The sequence below is a fragment of the Megalobrama amblycephala genome, linkage group LG10 (genome assembly GCF_018812025.1).
Source record: "Megalobrama amblycephala isolate DHTTF-2021 linkage group LG10, ASM1881202v1, whole genome shotgun sequence".
NCBI classification, from domain to species: Eukaryota; Metazoa; Chordata; class Actinopteri; order Cypriniformes; family Xenocyprididae; genus Megalobrama; species Megalobrama amblycephala.
The window spans coordinates 15,255,415-15,275,064 of record NC_063053.1 but is presented as its reverse complement, the minus strand read 5'-3'; the positions used below and the strand labels follow the sequence as shown (position 1 = coordinate 15,275,064).

At 36.9% G+C, this 19,650-nt stretch overlaps 1 protein-coding gene across 3 annotated transcripts in view; it reads left to right on the top strand.

Moving 5' to 3' along the window:
• galnt2 (UDP-N-acetyl-alpha-D-galactosamine:polypeptide N-acetylgalactosaminyltransferase 2) overlaps nt 1-19,650 on the top strand; it is an 86,674-nt gene that overhangs the window by 28,495 nt on the left and 38,529 nt on the right. For all 3 annotated transcript variants that reach the window (XM_048204810.1, XM_048204811.1, XM_048204813.1), the window contains exon 2: nt 16,150-16,237. In XM_048204810.1, coding sequence (XP_048060767.1) covers nt 16,150-16,237 — 88 coding nt within the window. The remainder of the gene's footprint in view (nt 1-16,149; nt 16,238-19,650) is intronic.

Below are 19,650 nucleotides of genomic sequence, written 5' to 3'. Positions count from 1 at the left end.
AAAATGATGACCAATTTGTAAGACTAGTCCAAGCAATTTATGCAACTGACTACACTGGAGAAAAGCCTGTAAATTTACTCACAGAGTGCTATAGCAGCTGGTGTTTGCTTAAAACTCCTGACATGTCCTTCAACGTCTTGTCATTACAACCAAAAGGAGAAGAGCTCAGTGACATTTGAAACAAACAAACTGAAAGTGTTTGGTTATTGTGCCCTTGTATGGATCAGTTCACACAGGATATCATCTATTGTCTGCCTCTGTAAACTTGCGCATAAACAGGCATCTTTGAAGGTTTTGATTCATTTTTGTGCCAATAGCGTTGCATTTTTTTCAGACACATTGTCCCGTTATAAACTGTTAAGCACTTCTCTATATTTTGTTTAACACAATAACGTGTCCTGTGAACCTTTTGTTACTGTATTGTACTATAAATACTTTTAAATGGACCAATCAGCATCCAGGACCAGAACTGTTTTATAATTTAGATTTTAAGCATTATACATTATCCAGTAGGCTGGCAGTGTGCAGTGTAATGTTCTCTCTTAAGGTCCCTTTCTCTTCTGTTTTCTTGGTCTCGTATTTCCTCAACGGGCAGTTAAAGACGAGTGGGCAGGCTTGAGTGACAGTGAGGTTGGCCGTTAATGCCCCTGCCACATTCAGACTCCAGCACCTCGCTCGAATTTTTATTGGGAAATTGGAAACAGTGGGTAGTCTGATGGAATAACGCTGTGTAGATGCTTTCGTGGAGCATGTCTTTAGTCCAGGCCTTGGTAACCATGGTTACAGGCTCCTCTGCTTGCAGAAGACCATGAGGAGTCATGGCTGTTTGAGTTGCCCTGAGAAGAGTAAATGTTGTAATAAATATCTGATTGGATTTCATTAGATTTGCACACACTGGACGTAGCTTTCTATCATCTCTATGGTTTTGCTCAGCTTGGGGCATTTAGAGAGACAGAAAGGTAATTGCTATTGGTAGGTCTTATCACATTCTCAACTGTTTGAACTACTTGTGTGATTTTTTTTTTTTTTTTTTTTTTTTTTTTTTTTTTTTTTTACTTGCAATAACTGCAATTTAATTTACCCTTTAAATCACAGATTGACATTCTAATAAGTTATTTATTAGATAAAACATGGGAATGTATTGTACTCAGGTTTCAGTTGCTTTTAGCAAATGTTTTTGTATATAAAAGTTATGGCTGTATGTACTTATTCAACAGCAATAAGCTTCATTGTCATCGATATTATAGTACTTTAATATTCAGGCTGGCTTTCAAAAACATCAGTGTGAGTGGAAAGTGGACCCAAAAGAGAAATATTCATATATTATTCATGTAATTCTATCCCTGTGTTTTCACAAAGCCTTAAAGGTACAATATGTTATAATGTTGTCCGCTAGAGGTCGCTAGAAGCGTATTCAAAACAAAGGCGTAGCTTGATGACGCCAAGTTTTAGAGCGGAATCTTGGGACGTGTGGTCTCCATCTCAACGGACGGTGCAAAGAAGAACTCATGTTCATGGATGAGATTATTAACGTTACTGTAATATGAAGCAGAGCAGGACCGAGTGTTGTGGGAGCTGAATGAGGCCGTTGGAGCGATTGCTCAACACACGCCTCACGAGCAGCAGAACTTTTATTATGCCACAGTCGCTGGTGTCGCTTTTCCGGTCATGAGTATGAGGTAACGCAGCTCTGTTTATCATATTACATACATTTGAGTGTGTTGAAACGCAGGATGGCTTGTGTTGATAAATGGCATGCAATTAATTTTAAAACATATTGTATGATGGAGAAAATTATGTATAACTTAAAATAAAGCTGCATCTGATTATGCGATGTTAGCTATCTGAGGCATGGTAAAGCATGGTACTTGAAAAAAATCAAGAAAATTGATTTAAACAATAAGACTAAACGTGTTGAGCTATATAACAACTGGCCTAGTGGTTTTTGGATATTTTACTGCAAAAATATTACATATTGCACCTTTAAAGAGAAAACAACTATTTTATGGGATGATTCCAAGTTTAATATGATAAAATGACTTCTAATATTGTACACTACCATTCAGTTTGGGATTGGTAATTTTTTGTTTTGTTTTGTTTTTAATGTTTTAGAAAGTTTCTTATACTTACCAAGGCTTCATTTTTTTTTTTTTTTTTTTTAAGTGATGCACAATATATCGGCCACCATATTTGTTTTGGCCGCTATTTGTTCATTTTTAATGTTATCGTTATCAGTTCGATAATTTTTTGGATTATTTCCTTAAACTGAGACACTTCTGATGCACACTGTTCTCCATTGGGTTCGAATTGCTTGAAATATGATTGGAATCACTTTGAGAAGGAAAATAGTGCAAGTCTGTCATATAGGCTACATAAGCTTTTTGCGTTTCTTTTAAATTTTATCAGTACTACTATATTGCTGGAAGAGATTTTAAGCTAAGGGTATTGAAGGAAAATTAAAGGTGAAGATATATGTAAATTGGCTTAAATGGATTTGATATGAGAAGTTTTAGTGATTCTATGTAAATTAGTATCTTGTATTGTTAAAAATGGGAGCTAATCAGTTTTTTGCTAAAAAAGAGACATACCGTTTTATCATTGCTGTTTGCAACAATATCATCTGGTTTCCAACAGCCTGTGGTACTTTTTGTTCAGAGTTGCTTTTCCTCATAAATCTTGATCTTTTTGCTCAGTTCTCAGTGTTTGCTGGCAGCAATAGTTCAGTTATTGGTCGCAGTCCATTATGACAACATGTGACTGTGTCTGACTGCAGGGTTTTATGGGGGATATAGCCAGCAATTACTTTTTAATGATTCTGAACTACTTCAGTAGTGACTACAATATAAGTTTAGCCGTAACTCCATTAGTGCATCACCTTCACCCACAATCAGCCAAACGTAAATCGAAAGCCCTCTCTTGTGTATCGTTTTCAACGTCATAAAATTTCGATCTATCAGCATCATCCCACTTTCCTTTCGGTGCTTGATGTAAGTCGTTATTTTGTCCATGAAACAATCTTGTAGATGGTTGTGGCTCTTATTTTGTTTCTGTCTTTCTGAAGTTTTACATTTCCTTGAGAGATGGATTGCTCCTGTTTTTGATCTTCTATGTAAATGCTAGATTAGAAAATGCCTTTGCATGCATGCATATGTTTTGTGTTGGCTAAATTTATGAAAGCACTGTATTTTAAAGCATGCCCATTTTTACAGCCTTATAATCAGGGATTCTCCGATCTGATCTGCAGCTGATCTTATCGGCTGATAATCACATTCTGTGACTCAATCAGTTTTGGCCAATCTCATGAACCGATCGCAATTTAAAGGGTTAGCTCACCCATAAATGAAAATTCTGTCATTACTCACCCTCATGTTGTTCCAAACCCGTAAGACCTTCGTTCATCTTCGGAACACAAATTAAGATAAAATCCAATGGCTCAGTGATGCCTCCGTTGCCAGCAAGACAATTAACACTTTCAGATGCCCAGAAAGGTACTAAAAACATATTTAAAACAGTTCATGTGACTACAGTGGTTCAACCTTAAAGGGTTAGTTCACCCAAAAATGAAAATAATGTCATTTATTACTCGCCCTCATGCCGTTCCACTACCGTAAGACCTTCGTTAATCTTCGGAACACAAATTAATATATTTTTGTTGAAATCCGATGGCTCAGTGAGTCCTCCATAGCCAGCAATGACATTTCCTCTCTCAAGATCCATTAATTTACTAAAAACATATTTAAATCAGTTCATGTGAGTACAGTGGTTCAATATTAATATTATAAAGTGACGAGAATATTTTTGGTGCGCCAAAAAAACAAAATAATGACTTATATAGTGATGACCAATTTCAAAACACTGCTTCAGGAAGCTTTGGAGTGTTATTCGGAGTGTCAAACCGCCAAACTGCTGAAATCACGTGACTTTGGCGCTCCGAACCTCTGATTCGACACGCTGATTCATAATGCTCCGAAGCTTCCTGAAGCAGTGTTTTGAAATTGGTCATCACTATATAAGTCATTATTTTGTTTTTTGGCGCACCAAAAATATTCTCGTCGCTTTATAATATTAATATTGAACCACTGTACTCACATGAACTGATTTAAATATGTTTTTAGTACCTTTATGGATCTTGAGAGAGGAAGTGTCATTGCTCCCTATGCAGGCCTCACGGAGCCATTGGATTTCAACAAAAATATCGTAATTTGTGTTCCGAAGATTAATGAAGGTCTTACGGATTTGGAGCGGCATGGGGGTGAGTAATAAATGACAGAATTTTCATTTTTGGGTGAACTAACCCTTTAATCTTATGAAGCGACGAGAATACTTTTTGTGCATCAAAAAAACAAAACAATTCAATTCACATTTATTAGTATAGCGCTTTTCACGATACATATCATTTCAAAGCAGCTTTACAGAGAATGCATGTCAACATTAGCAAATAACGTTAGCAAATAATGTAATAATTTAGGCAATTAATTTACAATCACAGTTAGCAGTTTAACTGAAAGTAGAAACAATGAGCTCCTGGAAAAATGAATTACATTAACAATAATTAGGATATATAGAAATTGGGCAATGTGCATGTTGATCCAGATGATTGCGTCTTCTGAAGTCCTCGCAGGAGTTGTCGCCGTCTCTTCATAGGTGTTGGTCATCTGAGGTCTTAAGATATAAAAGTACAGACAAAATAACGACTTTATTCAACAATATCTAGTGATGGGTGATTTCAAAACACTGCTTCATGAAGTTTTACGAATCTTTTGTTTCGAATCAGTGATTCAGAGCGTGTATCGAACTGCCAAAGTAACGTGATTTCAGTAAACGAAGCTTCGTTACGTCATAAGTGTTTCGAAGATTCAATGGTTCACCACTGGGGGGCATGACTTTGGCAGATGAAAAGTCTTACGGGTGTGGAACGATGAGGGTGAGTAATTAATGACAGAATTTTCATTTTTTGGTGAACTAACCCTTTAATGACGTAAAAAAAAGTGCATGCAAACAGTATACAAATGAGGATATGCTTCGTAACATCGTGAAACATTTGTGAACCATAGTAACATAGCAAACCATCGCACATCTTTATTTAGAGCAGTTTGTCCCGATTCAAGTGAGCCCACATATACCATAACATGATGCATAGGCTAGATCTTGAGAAAATCCTCACAGAGTGACATGACATGCTGCTTGGCTAAAACTATAGGACTTCTGGGATCATGACGCATTTTCTAACATTGATTGAAATTTAACCAATGTGAATGCGATCTCGTTAGGGATGACCCGTCACTTGGATTGGATCGATTGCTCAAATTGACAGGTCTTGATTTACCATGCACCAGAGAGTAGGAGCGAATAGCTGAAACGGCACTGGAAGATCATCACTCATCGACCGCTCATCAATCTTATTACTTGTTACTTATTCTATATAATTATAAATATTTTTATGCTTTGTGGCATTTACATATGTAAGTAGTTATTATGTTCAGTAAAACACTCCACTTGTTTGGAGAGATTTTGATAAAAAGGCTACCATGGTTCCAAAAACCATCACTTTTGATTGCTTTGAGATTTCAACACAAAATCTGGCCCAGATGCAGCTGTCATGATTGTGAACAACTTGATTATATCCCATTATACTTTCTAAAGTCATCATGTCAAGTATAAATAGTATCAAAATAAATCAATAAATTGCATCACTTTTCTGGGGAATCTCCAAACATGATCAAATTCTTTTTTTTTTTCTTTTTTTTTTTCCCCCCCCAAATTTAAAATGTTTTCTATCAAATGAGACCATGTGCTTGATGATATCATGACAAGAAATCTGTTGTCAGTATCGGCTGCAAAAATCCTTATGGTTTCTCTAATGACAAATAAAATAGTTCATTTTGGCATTCATAATAGCCAATGCAACAGTAACTTTATTTTACATTTTTTTTTAGCTGCATGTTTGCTTGGATTGCACAGATGCCCATTAGAGAATCTCAACCAACACTATAAATGAGCAGGATGTTGCCATTTAGCAGATTCTGTTCATTCAAAGCAATTTACAGTAGACCGCTTGCTGAGAGGTGCCCCCCTCCCTCCCAGCCCCGCAGGAACCTGAAGTTAACAGCTTTGTTCAATCGCACAACTGTGATAAGAACTCAGCGCTGAACGATAAGGGGGCCAGTCGACAGAAATGTAACTTAAATGTGTTAAGTATGAATTTAAAAAATATTATAAGGTTGTGTTGGTGGCCATGTCTTTATTCCTTGGCTTACACCAGCATGTACTGTACGTCACATTGAATTCTGGCTGTTGGAGTTGGTAGAGGTTCCGGAAGGACACTTAATTGTTCCACCGTGAAGACAATTTTCTCTTGTAGTAAGTTTTGATACTCTACTAGTTCAGCACTTCCATTTCACTTAGTCTGCAAGCAGTGGCTCTGAATCTTAAGCAAACAGAATTGTCTGGATTGCTCTGTGCAAATCTTCATCAACACTGGCGTTTTAGCTACATAATTGGGGTCTGTGTTCTTGGTGGCTCTCTGTGCGGAAAAAATAAAGTTCATTCAGCCACACTAACATGACAAGTCTTGGTCAAATCGACTCACAGGTTCTGAGCGGCTCTCCTGCAGAGGGATGATGGGAATGAGGCCGAGGCCATGGGCTGTCAGCACACGCAGGGTGCCGTGGTTGATCTCTTGGCAGGTAATTGCAGTAATTCTGTGATGCTGGGCTTGATTAGCGAGCTGTCTGTGGGTGGGAGAACAGAGGTTTTGGCTCTTCAAAGCCTCTGTGCTCTGGCCAGGTGCTCTTCATTAGTTATACCAGCCCCGGGCAGCATGCTAATGGTTTTTCCTCATTCCGTCAGTGTATCAAGCAGTGAGAACGCAAGGTCATTTATCTCTGTTTAACGTAAGCTGTATCTACTGATTCTTGTAATTAGAGATGGGGTCATGATGGTTGACTATTCATCCAACAACCAACTAGCAGATTGGTGAGTTTGGATAGTTTGTTTATTTATTTTATTTTTGTCATTGGAGCGGCAGTGGATTTATTAGCATACGGACAGACCCCCCCAGGAAACGGATATGATAAGAGTGAAGTGAACCCGAACCCAACCCCCCCTCCCAATTATTCAGATCGTGCTGAAGACTTGTGGACTAGACAAGGATAAAGCTTATTGATGCATAATAATGTCTGTCTACGATAAAGAAATATCTAATTTAGTTATCTAATGGTTTTGAAAAACTTTTATACAATCAAGAAACATTTACATGTTACGACTCTAAAAATGTTGTGGTGTAACGTTCAAGTTAAAAGTAATAACATATTTTCCTTGCATGTTTGACTGTTTAGATTTTAATCATTTTCAAAATGTTTTTAGTTTTTCTCAAGGTAATTTTTTTTTTTTTTTTTAATAAATATTAATTATTATAGTTTTTGGGAAGTGGCATCATATAACATTTTGCATGAACTAACCTTGCCTTTTAATAAAAAAGGTCAAATCTGATATTATAAGAGCTTTATTTACCTTGACACATTTATGAGGGTCTGCAGGGGTCCTCTCTCAGTGATATCATTTCCTGTTTTTTCTCCCTGAATGTTAGTTATTTAAATATTAGTAAGTAGTCAAGCAGTTTTGCAAAAGTATGTTTTTCTAATATATAAATAATTGACAACCTCAACAAGAATCTCAGTCTTTTAATAAGGTTATAGGAAAGGTTAAAGGAAATGAGTTGGCTGTTGAGCTTTCAGCACACATCTGCACATATCTGTACTTGACCGTTTTTACTTGTACTTGACCGTTTTTTAGTTGTACTTGACCATTTTTAGTTGCCTTTGTTCCAGCTATATCTCAACTATTATGCATTATTGCATATTTCTGATTGTAAGCTGGAGGAGTTGAAGTGCCTTCTGGGGCTCTTTGTTTTATTATCCTTAGTTTTGCCATGCCTAGTCTAATGTTGTAAATCCAGCACAATGTAATCATTAGACCTCGCAGTCAATTTTTCAGCCAGCATGCAAAAAGTGAGGTTGGCTTCAGCAAACAAGAAAGCATGACTAATTCCAAAGATGCAAATTTTGGAAGGTAGAGTTTCAAATTCCAAAGATCCAAAGATTTAGCATACAGATGGTAAAAACGTTAGTCTCAGCTGAAGCAGTCCAAGCCTTATTACCTTATCCACCTCCATCATACGCCCCATCACTGTTGCTTTTCAGCAGTGTCTGTCTTGGCATGATGCAAAACTTTGTCATTGAATGGCAATGCATTATAAATATATATTTCCTTATGAAAATACCTGAGATGGCTTGAAGAACACAGATAAACCATATACTTTTACAATGGTGTTAATTCTCTTCATGTTTAATCAGTCAAAATGTCTCTATCAACATTTTATTCATCTACAGTGATAGCTGGATGTCTTGGTCCATAATAGGGATTTCTGTCATAGGTTTTATTACTTCTATGGGTTTCACATGTAAACTTTATGCGTAAGGGATCATATCCAACAACATATCAGGGATCATATCCAACAACATACTTGCGCGCTGTCTGCTTGGCTGTGTCCGAAATCGCCCCCTATACACCCTTAAATAGGGCACTCTTTGAGGGGAAAGCCATTTGTAGTGGTGTCAGAAACCATAGTGGACATTATCAAGTGCACTCATTCAATCCCATTATGCACCGCAATAACGAGTGTACAACTGATGTACGTTCAATGGCTAAAGAATACAGATTATGCACTGAGTCACGTGCCGCATGAATTCCCGCGTCTCGCCAGAAGATGGTGCCAGTTGAATCATCCATCCATTTTCCAAACTGCTGGTCCAATGTCGGTACAGCATAATAACATATAGACCTTATGTAGCCCCGCCCCTTTTCAGCGCTGCGCTCGTTGTCTTTTGACTTCCGGCTTGTATTTCCACAGCGATCGTATGTATTTATGAATGAACTGCTCATTTTAAAATCTTCCCGTTCTACTGACATTTGTTAAGACACCCGCTTTAAACATAACAATGCTCATGATAACTTTCATTAACTCTACAACACGTAAATCCACTTCACCAGCTAATTCTTCTTCAACAGCGATGCCATAGAAATATACAGGGCTATCGCGAAAACGGAAGTTCAAAGACAATATTCTAAAGATGGCGGCGCGCATGTTTCTCTGGAAAATAAGGTCTATAGGTATAAATTTATTTTTGATTTGATTTATTAAATTGTTTAATAAGGTTTATGCATGCTGGTTTCCATGACAGAATTCAAGATAAATCTTTTCATGACTACTGGAGCTGCCAGTTTGCTAAGCAAGCACAAACTATGGAAGAGTCAGCCCTTCCGGGTCACTCTGTGATTCACTCACTCGTTTTCGTTCACTCCTTCATGTGGACTATATTAGTTGAGTAACGTAGGGAATAGTGAGTGAGGTTATAGGGGGCGTTTTCGAACACAGCCCTTGTGTTTTATGACAGGTGGCAACCAGCGTTAAGGTGCAGTACCGCTACCTACTGTACATTGGGGTCTCAACCAGATACTGGCGCTGGATTATTTAAGTGTAATTTTATAATGTGGACTATTAATTTTAAATATTACGTTTATCACTAATACTGGTATATTGTGTAACACCTAAGTGACGCGATAACGATAGTTCGTTTTTTAAATATCCCGATTATCATCAATTCCAGTATATTGCGACACCCCATTACAAATGTGTAATTAGCAGAGTAAAGAGTAGTTTACTGTAATATGCACCAAACAGACAACCAGCAATTTCACTATTAAGATGAATTCATTCATAGCCGTACAACAAAAACACAATGGAAAAATCTTGTAAGAGTTTCATGAAGAAAACCGTTCAGTGAAGAATGTCATGTTGAATCCAGGGATGCTTCTGATCATCATTGAAGGTCCATCTAATGATAAAAGAAACATTTGGTTAGAAATGATGAGACGTGTACTTTATAAATGGTTTAATTCTCTGAGTCATTGAAGAGTCATAGATGTAGTTTCTGTAACACACCTTAGGTATCGGATTTGGTTGGAGTCAGAGAGCTTGTGTGGTCTAGGGCCTGATATGATACCGTTCAAGAGTCTGGGGATCAGGAAGGCTGATTAATTAATTACTTAATTAATTGATCAAATGTAAAAGTAAAGACATTTATAATGTTACAAAAGATTTCTATTCTAAAACACTGTTCTTTTGGGAAAAAAAAAAAAGTATCTTTTTTTTTTTTTCCTCAAAAAATATTAAGCAGCACAACCGTTTTCAACATTGATAATAAGAAATGTTTCTTGAGCAGCAAATCAGCATATTAGAATGATTTCAGTGACACTGAAAACTGAAATAATGATGTTGAAAATTTAGCTTTGCCATCACTGGAATAAATTACATTTTAACATATATTAAGACAGAAAACATTTATTTAAAATTAATATTTCACAATATTACCGTATTTTGATAAAACAGCCTTGGTGAGCATAAGAGACTTCTTTCAAAAACATATGAAAAATTGTACCAACCCCAAACTTTTGAACTGTAGTGTAGACCAGGTTGCTGTTTTTAGTAACTGGACATTGTGTTTATGTACGTCTCTTATATTGAACTCTGGTTTCAGTGTCATTTGCTCAAAGACCTTAGGAATTTAATTAAATAAAATATAAAATTGTAATGTCTGTGGTTGGTGCACTGCCTGATTAATATTCTTAAAGGATTCTACCATAGGATTCTTAAAGGGGTTAGTTCAGCCAAAAATGAAATTTCTGTCATTAATTACTCACCCTGATGTTGCTCCAAACCTGTAAGACCTTTGTTTATCTTTAAAACAACACAAATTAAGACATTTTTGATGAAATCCATGAGATATCAGGCCTCCGATAGACTGCAACACAATGACCACTTTCAAGGCCCAGAAAAGTAGTAAAGACATTGTTAAAATAGTCCATGTGGGACTATTTTACGGGAAGTGTGTTGTAAGTTAAAATGGTGCAGACTTGTACCTCAAAACAAGTTAACTGGATTTGGAAAATGTGTGCCAGATTCAATTTAGTATGATTGAATTATATTAAACAAAATAATTGAAGCTGGCCCAGATTTCTTATTTAGTTTTGTTTATTCTTTTCTCTGTACAAAGTTATTTAATTGTCTTTTTTTCAGTACAAATGTAATCTAATAATTCATTCATTTCATGGAAATAAAATGGCTAATTAAATGTGCTTTCTTTTTGGTTAATTTAGCAGACTGATGATTTTAAAATACCTCACTGTTTATTAAAAATATAAGAGGTTGAATTTATAAAATGGTAGGTGGACGCATGACAAAACTTCCTCATTTCACTTCCTTATTTTTTTAGCCTTTCTTTTTTAAATTTTGTAGGGGGGGTTTTCCCACACTTAGCCTTCTTCAGAGCTTGGAGATTGTGTGGATATATAAAAACACTCTTAGAATAAATTACATCCAGCTGTCAACTCTTTGATGAATGTTTCCCATCACTGATCAAACTGAATCTTTAATTAAGCTCTGTCACCTGCTAGGAGTCAGAGGCCAGACTGTGACTCATTTCATTCCCCAGTTCACAGCATGACTGCTGATTTCTGGGTGTGACTGGGTTGAATAATACTCTCCTAAGACAGCAGGTGAGGCTGAACTCGCCTTGAGTTTTTCCATCTATGAGGAGTTGCCGTGTCGGGTGGTAACTGGTTGTCTGAATGCAAGGCGCACACACTCATGGACGTTTGGTGGAACGGCACAGCTGAACCCCCCCCCCCCCCCCCCGTAAACCCTTTGCCACAAAAACATCAGTTTAGGTCTGGAGCTGTTGGATGGCTCAAGCAGTCAAATGTGTTTGGACTTTTCAGTATTACCATTACAAATATTTACATCCATCTGTCTATTACAGAGCCTCCTTTATAGAGCGAAAGCACTTCTAGTTTTTATTTTCTCTTTGTAAATTTTTAAATACACCAGTATAAACTAATTTAAAGGAGTAATTCACCCAAAAATAAATACTCAACCTCATGTTAATCTCCAGAATGACAAAAATGCACCATAGAATTTGACTTGTGCTGTATTCCAAGTGTTTTGAAGCCATACAACAGAGACTGTGTGAGAAATTACTGAAAATGTAGTTGTAGTGTACATTTAGTTTGAGCTGAACTGATTATGATTAATTGAAAATGACTGATTTGTTCACATCACTGCGTCTCTTATGAACATGCCATGCAGAGCTACTGTCAGCAGATGTCAAACGGCATTTCATAATGCTTTTTCTGTGCTGTTTTTGTCATTTTGAAGCTTGACATGCTCAGTCTTCATTCACTATCCCTTTAAGAAATGTGGCTACATGATGTGGACTGGCTCTGTACAAACATGCAGTAAAACCAAGCTAAATGTAGACACTTTAAGATCTGCTTGGAGCAATTTGCTAGGATGTAACAAGCATTAAATCTGTCCTCACCTGTGCTGTCAATCAGCTTCCCACCCAATAGTCGGTGGTTGAAAGTAATGCAATGGTTCCCTTGGTAAATGTATTACATTTCGATGTAAATGAAAGATGTCTGCTAATTGCTTCACATTTCCTGTCTCGGCATCACACAGTAGATTTAATTAGATTATTTTAAGAAGTGTCAAGTGATATTTGCGATTGAAACACTTTTTACTGCATGGAATATTTAGCCCTCACATATGGGTTTGTCAAAACGCATGACGTTGTGCATTGAGCTGTGATGAAAAATGTTTTTGATTTGTTTAGACACCCAACCATGGATTGCGAGTGTGCGGCCTGCTCCTGTTGTAACACAGCACTGTGGAAACTCATTTGTTCCACCCTGTAGCACACAGTAATGAAGGGATAAAATAGTCCTTTTATTTTGTGCTGAGGTGAATTGCATCTTCTACGCCTTCCTGGCAGCTGACGATGAGAGCAGTCGCTTGCTTGTCTCAATAATTTCTGCCGAAAGTATTTTAATAATGTTTTAATGATTGATTGATGCTACCTTTTCTTGAATTTACTTTTATAGCAATGACCTTGTTGTCATAGCAGATTGGAGTTTAAATATGGGAACCAGTGAATTGATTGAAAAGAGAGCTCAAGGGCTTAAGGAGCATGTTCTTTTTTTGCAGTTTCGCAAACTTGAGTAGGCTTCCCATGAATAGGGTTTCTCCCATTTCAAAGGATGCTTGAATTTTACTTGGGTATATTTTTATTTTATTTTTTAACTGTAAAAGGGTGCTTAACCTTTAGAAAAATTGATTGTCAAACTTGTGGTCGGACTAAATATTTAGAGCTTTTTTTTAGTTTGAGGTTTTGCAACGGTTACCAAAAGTTGTCCAGCACCCAAATAAATTGAATATAAGCAGAAAATTATGACATTCTTGTGTGATTTTAATACTTGGACACAGATGAGAAGGAACATTTTTTTTAAATGGTTTGTTTTTATAGTTGTTACTTCAGAAATCATGGGATCTGTGCCTTGAATATTTGAAAAAATGAAAGTGGTATTGGGACACCAAAGTGTAAAAACCCCTTACAACATGAAATGATGAATGGACATAGATTGCAAATTTAATGTGTTCTGAACTCTAAGATTGCTTATCTGGCATGTCATTGCCAATAGCTCGTAATAGGTCATGGGCTGTAGAAGAAGTCCAGCTGCTGAGGGGAAGCTCCGTGAAGCTTGGCTGGACGTTCCTATGTGCTCAGCGTTCTCTCGCACCTGCTCCCTCACCCTGCTGACCCAAGAGCCAGAATTCCCTAACATGAATCACAATCTGGGTCAGGTGAAAACTCTAGCTTTGCTTGAATATTCAACAAAGACGCCATAATGATTTGAGTTATTGTAGCACTGGGAATCCAGTTACAATTCTAACATTATTTGGTTTATATTAAAATAATTGATCCATGTCAGTGGCTTTAATCATTTTGACATTGAAAAGTGAGCTGTTAGCTGCTCAATGCTGACATGTTCATTTGAGGCATTGACCCTCTAAAGGAAGTTACAGCAAAAATCTGTGCTAAGTATATAAAATGGTCATAAGTGATTATATATTTTTACAGTGGAACATTTGTGGTTTTAATCCTCAGAGTCATGTTTTGCTGGGCTTGTTGACCAGATGCTTGTCCAAATGAGCTTTGGAAGTAGCTCCGCTAACCGAATCTGCCCTGCCTGTCCAGACTGCACATTTATTTACTGCTAACCTTGGCAGTGGGTCGGGTGTGAATTATTACTAGCTCTGTTTTGTTGCATGGTTGTTTGTTACTCGTGGGCTTGGCCTTGACACGATTGACAGAATACCCATATTTTCCGACATTTGTTATCTAGGGAGGTGAAATGAACTGACTGTTTTGTTGATGCCAAGCCTCTTGTAGATTGGGTAATCTTCACTAGCTTTCTGTTTGCTCTGGGCTTTGTTTTGCCCTGGTTTTGTGGGAGTAGTGTCTGCTCGGGCTTTCTTCTTGCGTTCATGGTCTATTTGGTTATCACAATACCAAGCTTTTCAGTAGTGGGTACCAATTCCAGTGGAATATCATGGTTCTTGACACCAATTCTCAGACTCGTCTATAATCTGTAAGCGAGTTATTTTCATTGTTTATTAGCATGTAACTAATAGAGTTTGAACAAAGACAGTCATGGTTGAATTACTGTATAAATGACCATATACAGTAGTCAACATTTGAAGTGGATCAAAAACTTTCATCAAAGTTGTCCTAAAACCAAAATGCAATACCCGTTCATGTTTTAGGACAACTTTGATTAACTTTTTTATATATATTAAGCTCAAGTACCCATTAAGCACACTACCATCTCAGTGTGCTCTTTAAGCTCATCCACATTAAACATCTATGTAAATACTTCATAAACAAACTTTAAATATTAACTGATGGTTGTCACTTTAAGTTAATCTTTATAAAATGATGAATAACTTATTTTCACAGCCTTAAAGGGTTAGTTCACCCAAAAATAAAAATTACCCCACGATTTACTCACCATCAAGCTATTCTAGGTGTATCTTGAGACTAGTACAATCAAAGTTATATTAACACTTTTGGTATTAAATAATGTCCTGGGTCTTCCAAGATTTATAATGACCTTAAATAGAGGATGAGATTTTGAAGCCCAAAAAAGTGCAACCATCCATAATAAAAGAAATCCACACGGCTCCGGGGGGTTAATAAAGGCCTTCTGAAGCAAAGCGATGCATTTGTGTAAGAAAAATATCCATATTTAAAACCTTAAAAACTAAAATAACTAGCTTCCGACAGACGGCCGTACACATTGATTTATGGCGAAAGAGTGAACTCCTGGGAATGATTAACTGATACTTACAGATTACACACTAGTCTAAAACACTCACAGACTCAAGGAAAAACCATCAGAAAGCACTCAAAATGGACTTTAATGAACAGCTTGCACAAAACAGGGCCTTGGGTTTTTCTGCTTGTCCCGGAGATTACCATAATTTCCATATTAGGCACACAGTTATTTTCATGCATCTGTCTTGAACGTTGCAGCAGTATTGGGGTACAAAATTGTTTGTTTGGTTGGATGGTTGGTACTACTGATACTGTGAAAAGACTTGGTATAGTTGTGTTTAATTACTTTAGATGAGTGTGGTCATATAAAACAATTGCTGTCATTTCATTTTGTTAAAGCATTTATTGTTGGGGAGGGGGAAATCTCTCTCAAACACCTTGGTTGGTTATGTGCTGCTAGAATTCCCTTGAAAATGAGTGGTTATGATCAAACTCAACAGGAGGAGAGAGATATGCAACACAACAAAAGCTCCTGGTCGTGGGATCCGTGGTTACTACAGCAACTAGAAAATGAACTTAATTATTAAAACTGGACTTGATACAATGGAGAATACATTGGATTTGAAGTAATCTCGAGTTTTTAGGTTTGGACTTCATCACGTAATTTGGCAAAAAGTTCTTCTGTTCTCTTGGAAACTGCATGAAGAAAAATATGTCAGAGCCAGGGTATTAGTACTGTTCTATGAATGTTTTACTATAGTACCAAAGGCAGTATTCTGCAGCACCACTGACTTGTTATAACGACTGTAACCGCTTCCTCAATACCAGCTCAAAACATTTCATTTGTTGTTCAGTTACCATTTTAATCTGCACAATATATGACTTTATGCTCATGATCTGTTCCTCTCTTTGGCAGGATGACTGGAGTGGCATTAATTCAAACAGAATTCAATCACACAGCAATGCAGATGACAAAGCCCACAGCCTAGAGACTCTTCCTCCAGGTAAGAGCCAACCTGACAACCCATGTGCATAATCAGCTCATGTCAGGATTAGCCCGCTCTCATAATTCAAGTTTTCTTTTTCCGTCCCAAATGAATAATGGAGTGTTTCTTCTCAGGGAAACGCTCAAAGATGGACTTTAATGAACAGTTTGCACAAAACAGGGCATTAGGTTTTTCTTCTCCCATAAACAGGACTTAACCTGAGGTTATTTGTGGAAGTAGGTGTAGAAAATCTCTCTTGAGGGCACTTAAAAATGCATGAGACTGATTTGAGAGTGGCTGTATTACTGGCCTGAAGACAAGAACTTGGTGTCTTCACTCTTATTGTATTCCCTTTTGGAAATGTACTTCACTGCGATCCAACTACTTAATACATTAAGATATTAGCATATGCTTTTTATAGGCTTCCTGCATTTAAAAGCAGTATTGTAGTAGGGTTGTGAATGCATTATTTATTTAGCTCGTTAGTTTCTGTGGCATGCAGTCACTCTGGAGCTGAGGTCCACGGAGAGCTGTTCTATTAAATTTGTCATAAACATCAAATTACATTCATGTGTCGTTGCATGCCATAAAATATGTTTCCTGTCTGTTGTTGTTCTCCCAGGCACTGTTTCTGGGAATCATCAGTAGTTTCTTGTCTCCCTATGTTACTCCTGTAATTTAGGTCACCCAAAAGATTTCCACAGAGCTAAACATTCACATAGGAGTACCTGATTTCATCTGTAATAATTAAGAGAACAGATTTAAAGTGATAGTGCGCCTAGAAATTGCCATCTGCTCACCTTCATGTTGTTCCAGTTTGATTTTTCTTCCGCTTGTGGAATATGGACATGACAACTTGCTATACAATTAACAATACAATCTGCATTTTTAAATTTTGCTTTCAGAATTTATTTTTACACTATTCTCGACAGTAATAACCTGTAGTTCAGTGCCACACGAGCTCTCGATTATATTACAGCACATTTACAAAGTTCACACAGCTAATATAACTCTCAAATGGATCTTTACAAGATGTTCGTCATGCATGCTGTATGCATGCTTCGAATTATGTGAGTAAAGTATTTATTTTGATGTTTATATTTGATTCTGAATGAATTTGAGGCTGTGCTCCATGGCTAACGGCTAATGCTACACTGTTGGAGAGATTTAAAAGAATGAAGTTGTTTATGAATTATACAGACTGCAAGTGTTTAAAAATGAAAATAGCGACAGCTCTTGTCTCCGTGAATTCAGTAAGAAATGATGGTAACTTTAACCACATTTAACAGTACATTAGCAACATGTTAACGAAACATTTAGAAAGACAATTTACAAATATCACTAAAAATATCATGCTATCATGGATCATGTCAGTTATTATTGCTCCATCTGCCATTTTCGCTGTTGTTCTTGCTTATCTAGTCTGTTGATTCACCTGTGCAGATCCAGACGTTACTGGCTGCCCTTGTCTAATGCCTTTCATAATGTTGGGAACATGGGCTGGCATATGCAAATATTGGGGCGTACACCCCGACTGTTACGTAACAGTCGGTGTTATGTTGAGATCCGCGTGTTTTCCGGAAGTCTTTTAAACAAATGAGATTTACATAAGAAAGAGAAAGCAATGGAGTTTGAAACTCAATGTATTTCTTTTCCATGTACTGAACTCTTGTTATTCAGCTATGCCGAGGTAAATTCAAATTTTGAATCTAGGGCACCTTTAAGAAAAAACTACATATTTTTCCAGTTTGTGACCTTTTGAGTCACAAATAGTAAGAAATGTGAATTTCTTGAAACTACATAACTCATCTTAAGCCCTATTCGGACGGGATTAGTTTTACATGGGGATTTGGGGGTAAAGTAATTATTACCAGAGCTTCTCAGTGATTTTAGTCCCGTCCGAATGTGCCATCTCGGTAATCATTACGGATAATGTCAGTAAAAATTATGGCGACTTTTACCTTCTGTAAAAAGGTCCAGAAAAATTACCTCAGGTAATACTAATCCATTTCGAATAGACCCTCTGTAAATATGTACGGTAAAATTCCGTCATTTCCTGTTTAAAAGTAGTTTTCTGTGCATTTTTCAAGCATGGAAGCACTTGAAGAAACATTCATTTGTGTTGTAGGTGGTGGGACAAGTCTGTGGCAAACCTCAAGTATTTTCTACATACCATTCAGAGCAAAAAGAAGATTGAAGCAATTGTCAGAGGCACAAAACTAATTTTATCTTTAGCTAAGTGCCTATTACCATCATAATCCAATCAGAATTTAATTAATAAATCGGACCTAACTGTTATTTATAGTTTATATATTTAGATTATATGTGTTTTCGCACATTGTATCAGGAAGCAACGTATACCCACATGACGACAGGGAGGTGACGGCGGTGCGTAAATCGAGTTACCCCTCCCACTTCTGCTAGTTTTACTGAGATGTCTTGTCCCGTGCAAATTGGCCAATTAATATTACAGACATCCTGAGGTAAAATTACTTTACTCCACCTCCCCATGTAAAACTAATCCCGTCCGAATAGGGCTTTAGACCAAGAAAATTCCCCTAAATTATGTCCCCAGATGCATAATTTATTTGCTGAATGAGGCATTTTACATTTAGTCAACAAACATATTCAAATTGACTAAATAAAGAAGTGTTATTTAGAACGATTTTAAGACAATAGTTGAGAGAACCTAAAAATCTGAACGCTTCAGGTTGCTATGAATTCTTAACAGTTCCTTTTTTACAGTGTGTTTGACTCTTTGTTCTTTTTAGATTTGTCAGTCGGTTCCACTGATTCGTTAAAGAGAATCATCTCAATCAAATGATTTGTTAATGAATTGCACTTAGTTTGTTGACCCTGACTGTCAATGACTATACGAAGGCAATATTTTTATGAATAATTACTTAAATTTCAGTGTGTTCATCACACAAAGCCATTTCGACTTTAGAAGACCTGGAATAAACCACACAAGTTGTTTTTATAGTACTTTAGTAATATTTTAAAACTTTTGTCATATTGAATGGAAAAGAGGCTTTGTCATCCTGCTAAATATCCCTTTTTGCTTTATAGACAAAAAACCTCATACAGATATAAAAAAATAAGTCTTGCACTAAATTAAAGGTGGGGTAAGCCATATTTCAAAAACGCTGTTGGACATTGTTGATTTTTGAAAACCCAAACAAATACACCCCTCTCTTCAATACTCCAAAACTCACCCTCCAATCCTAACCACCCTTCTCCGAGTCAGTCTTGAACCCCGATCGCTGCTGGCAGGCAAGGCAAGTGCACTAACAATGACGCTAAACGCCGCATTGTCTAGCGGTTGTCAGTACACCTCTTGAGATGGGTTTACCTGCACAACTCTCACTAACTGGTTGCTGTATAGTATTTCAGCATAGAAAGTGGTGATGTTCACATTCTTCCTCTTACTC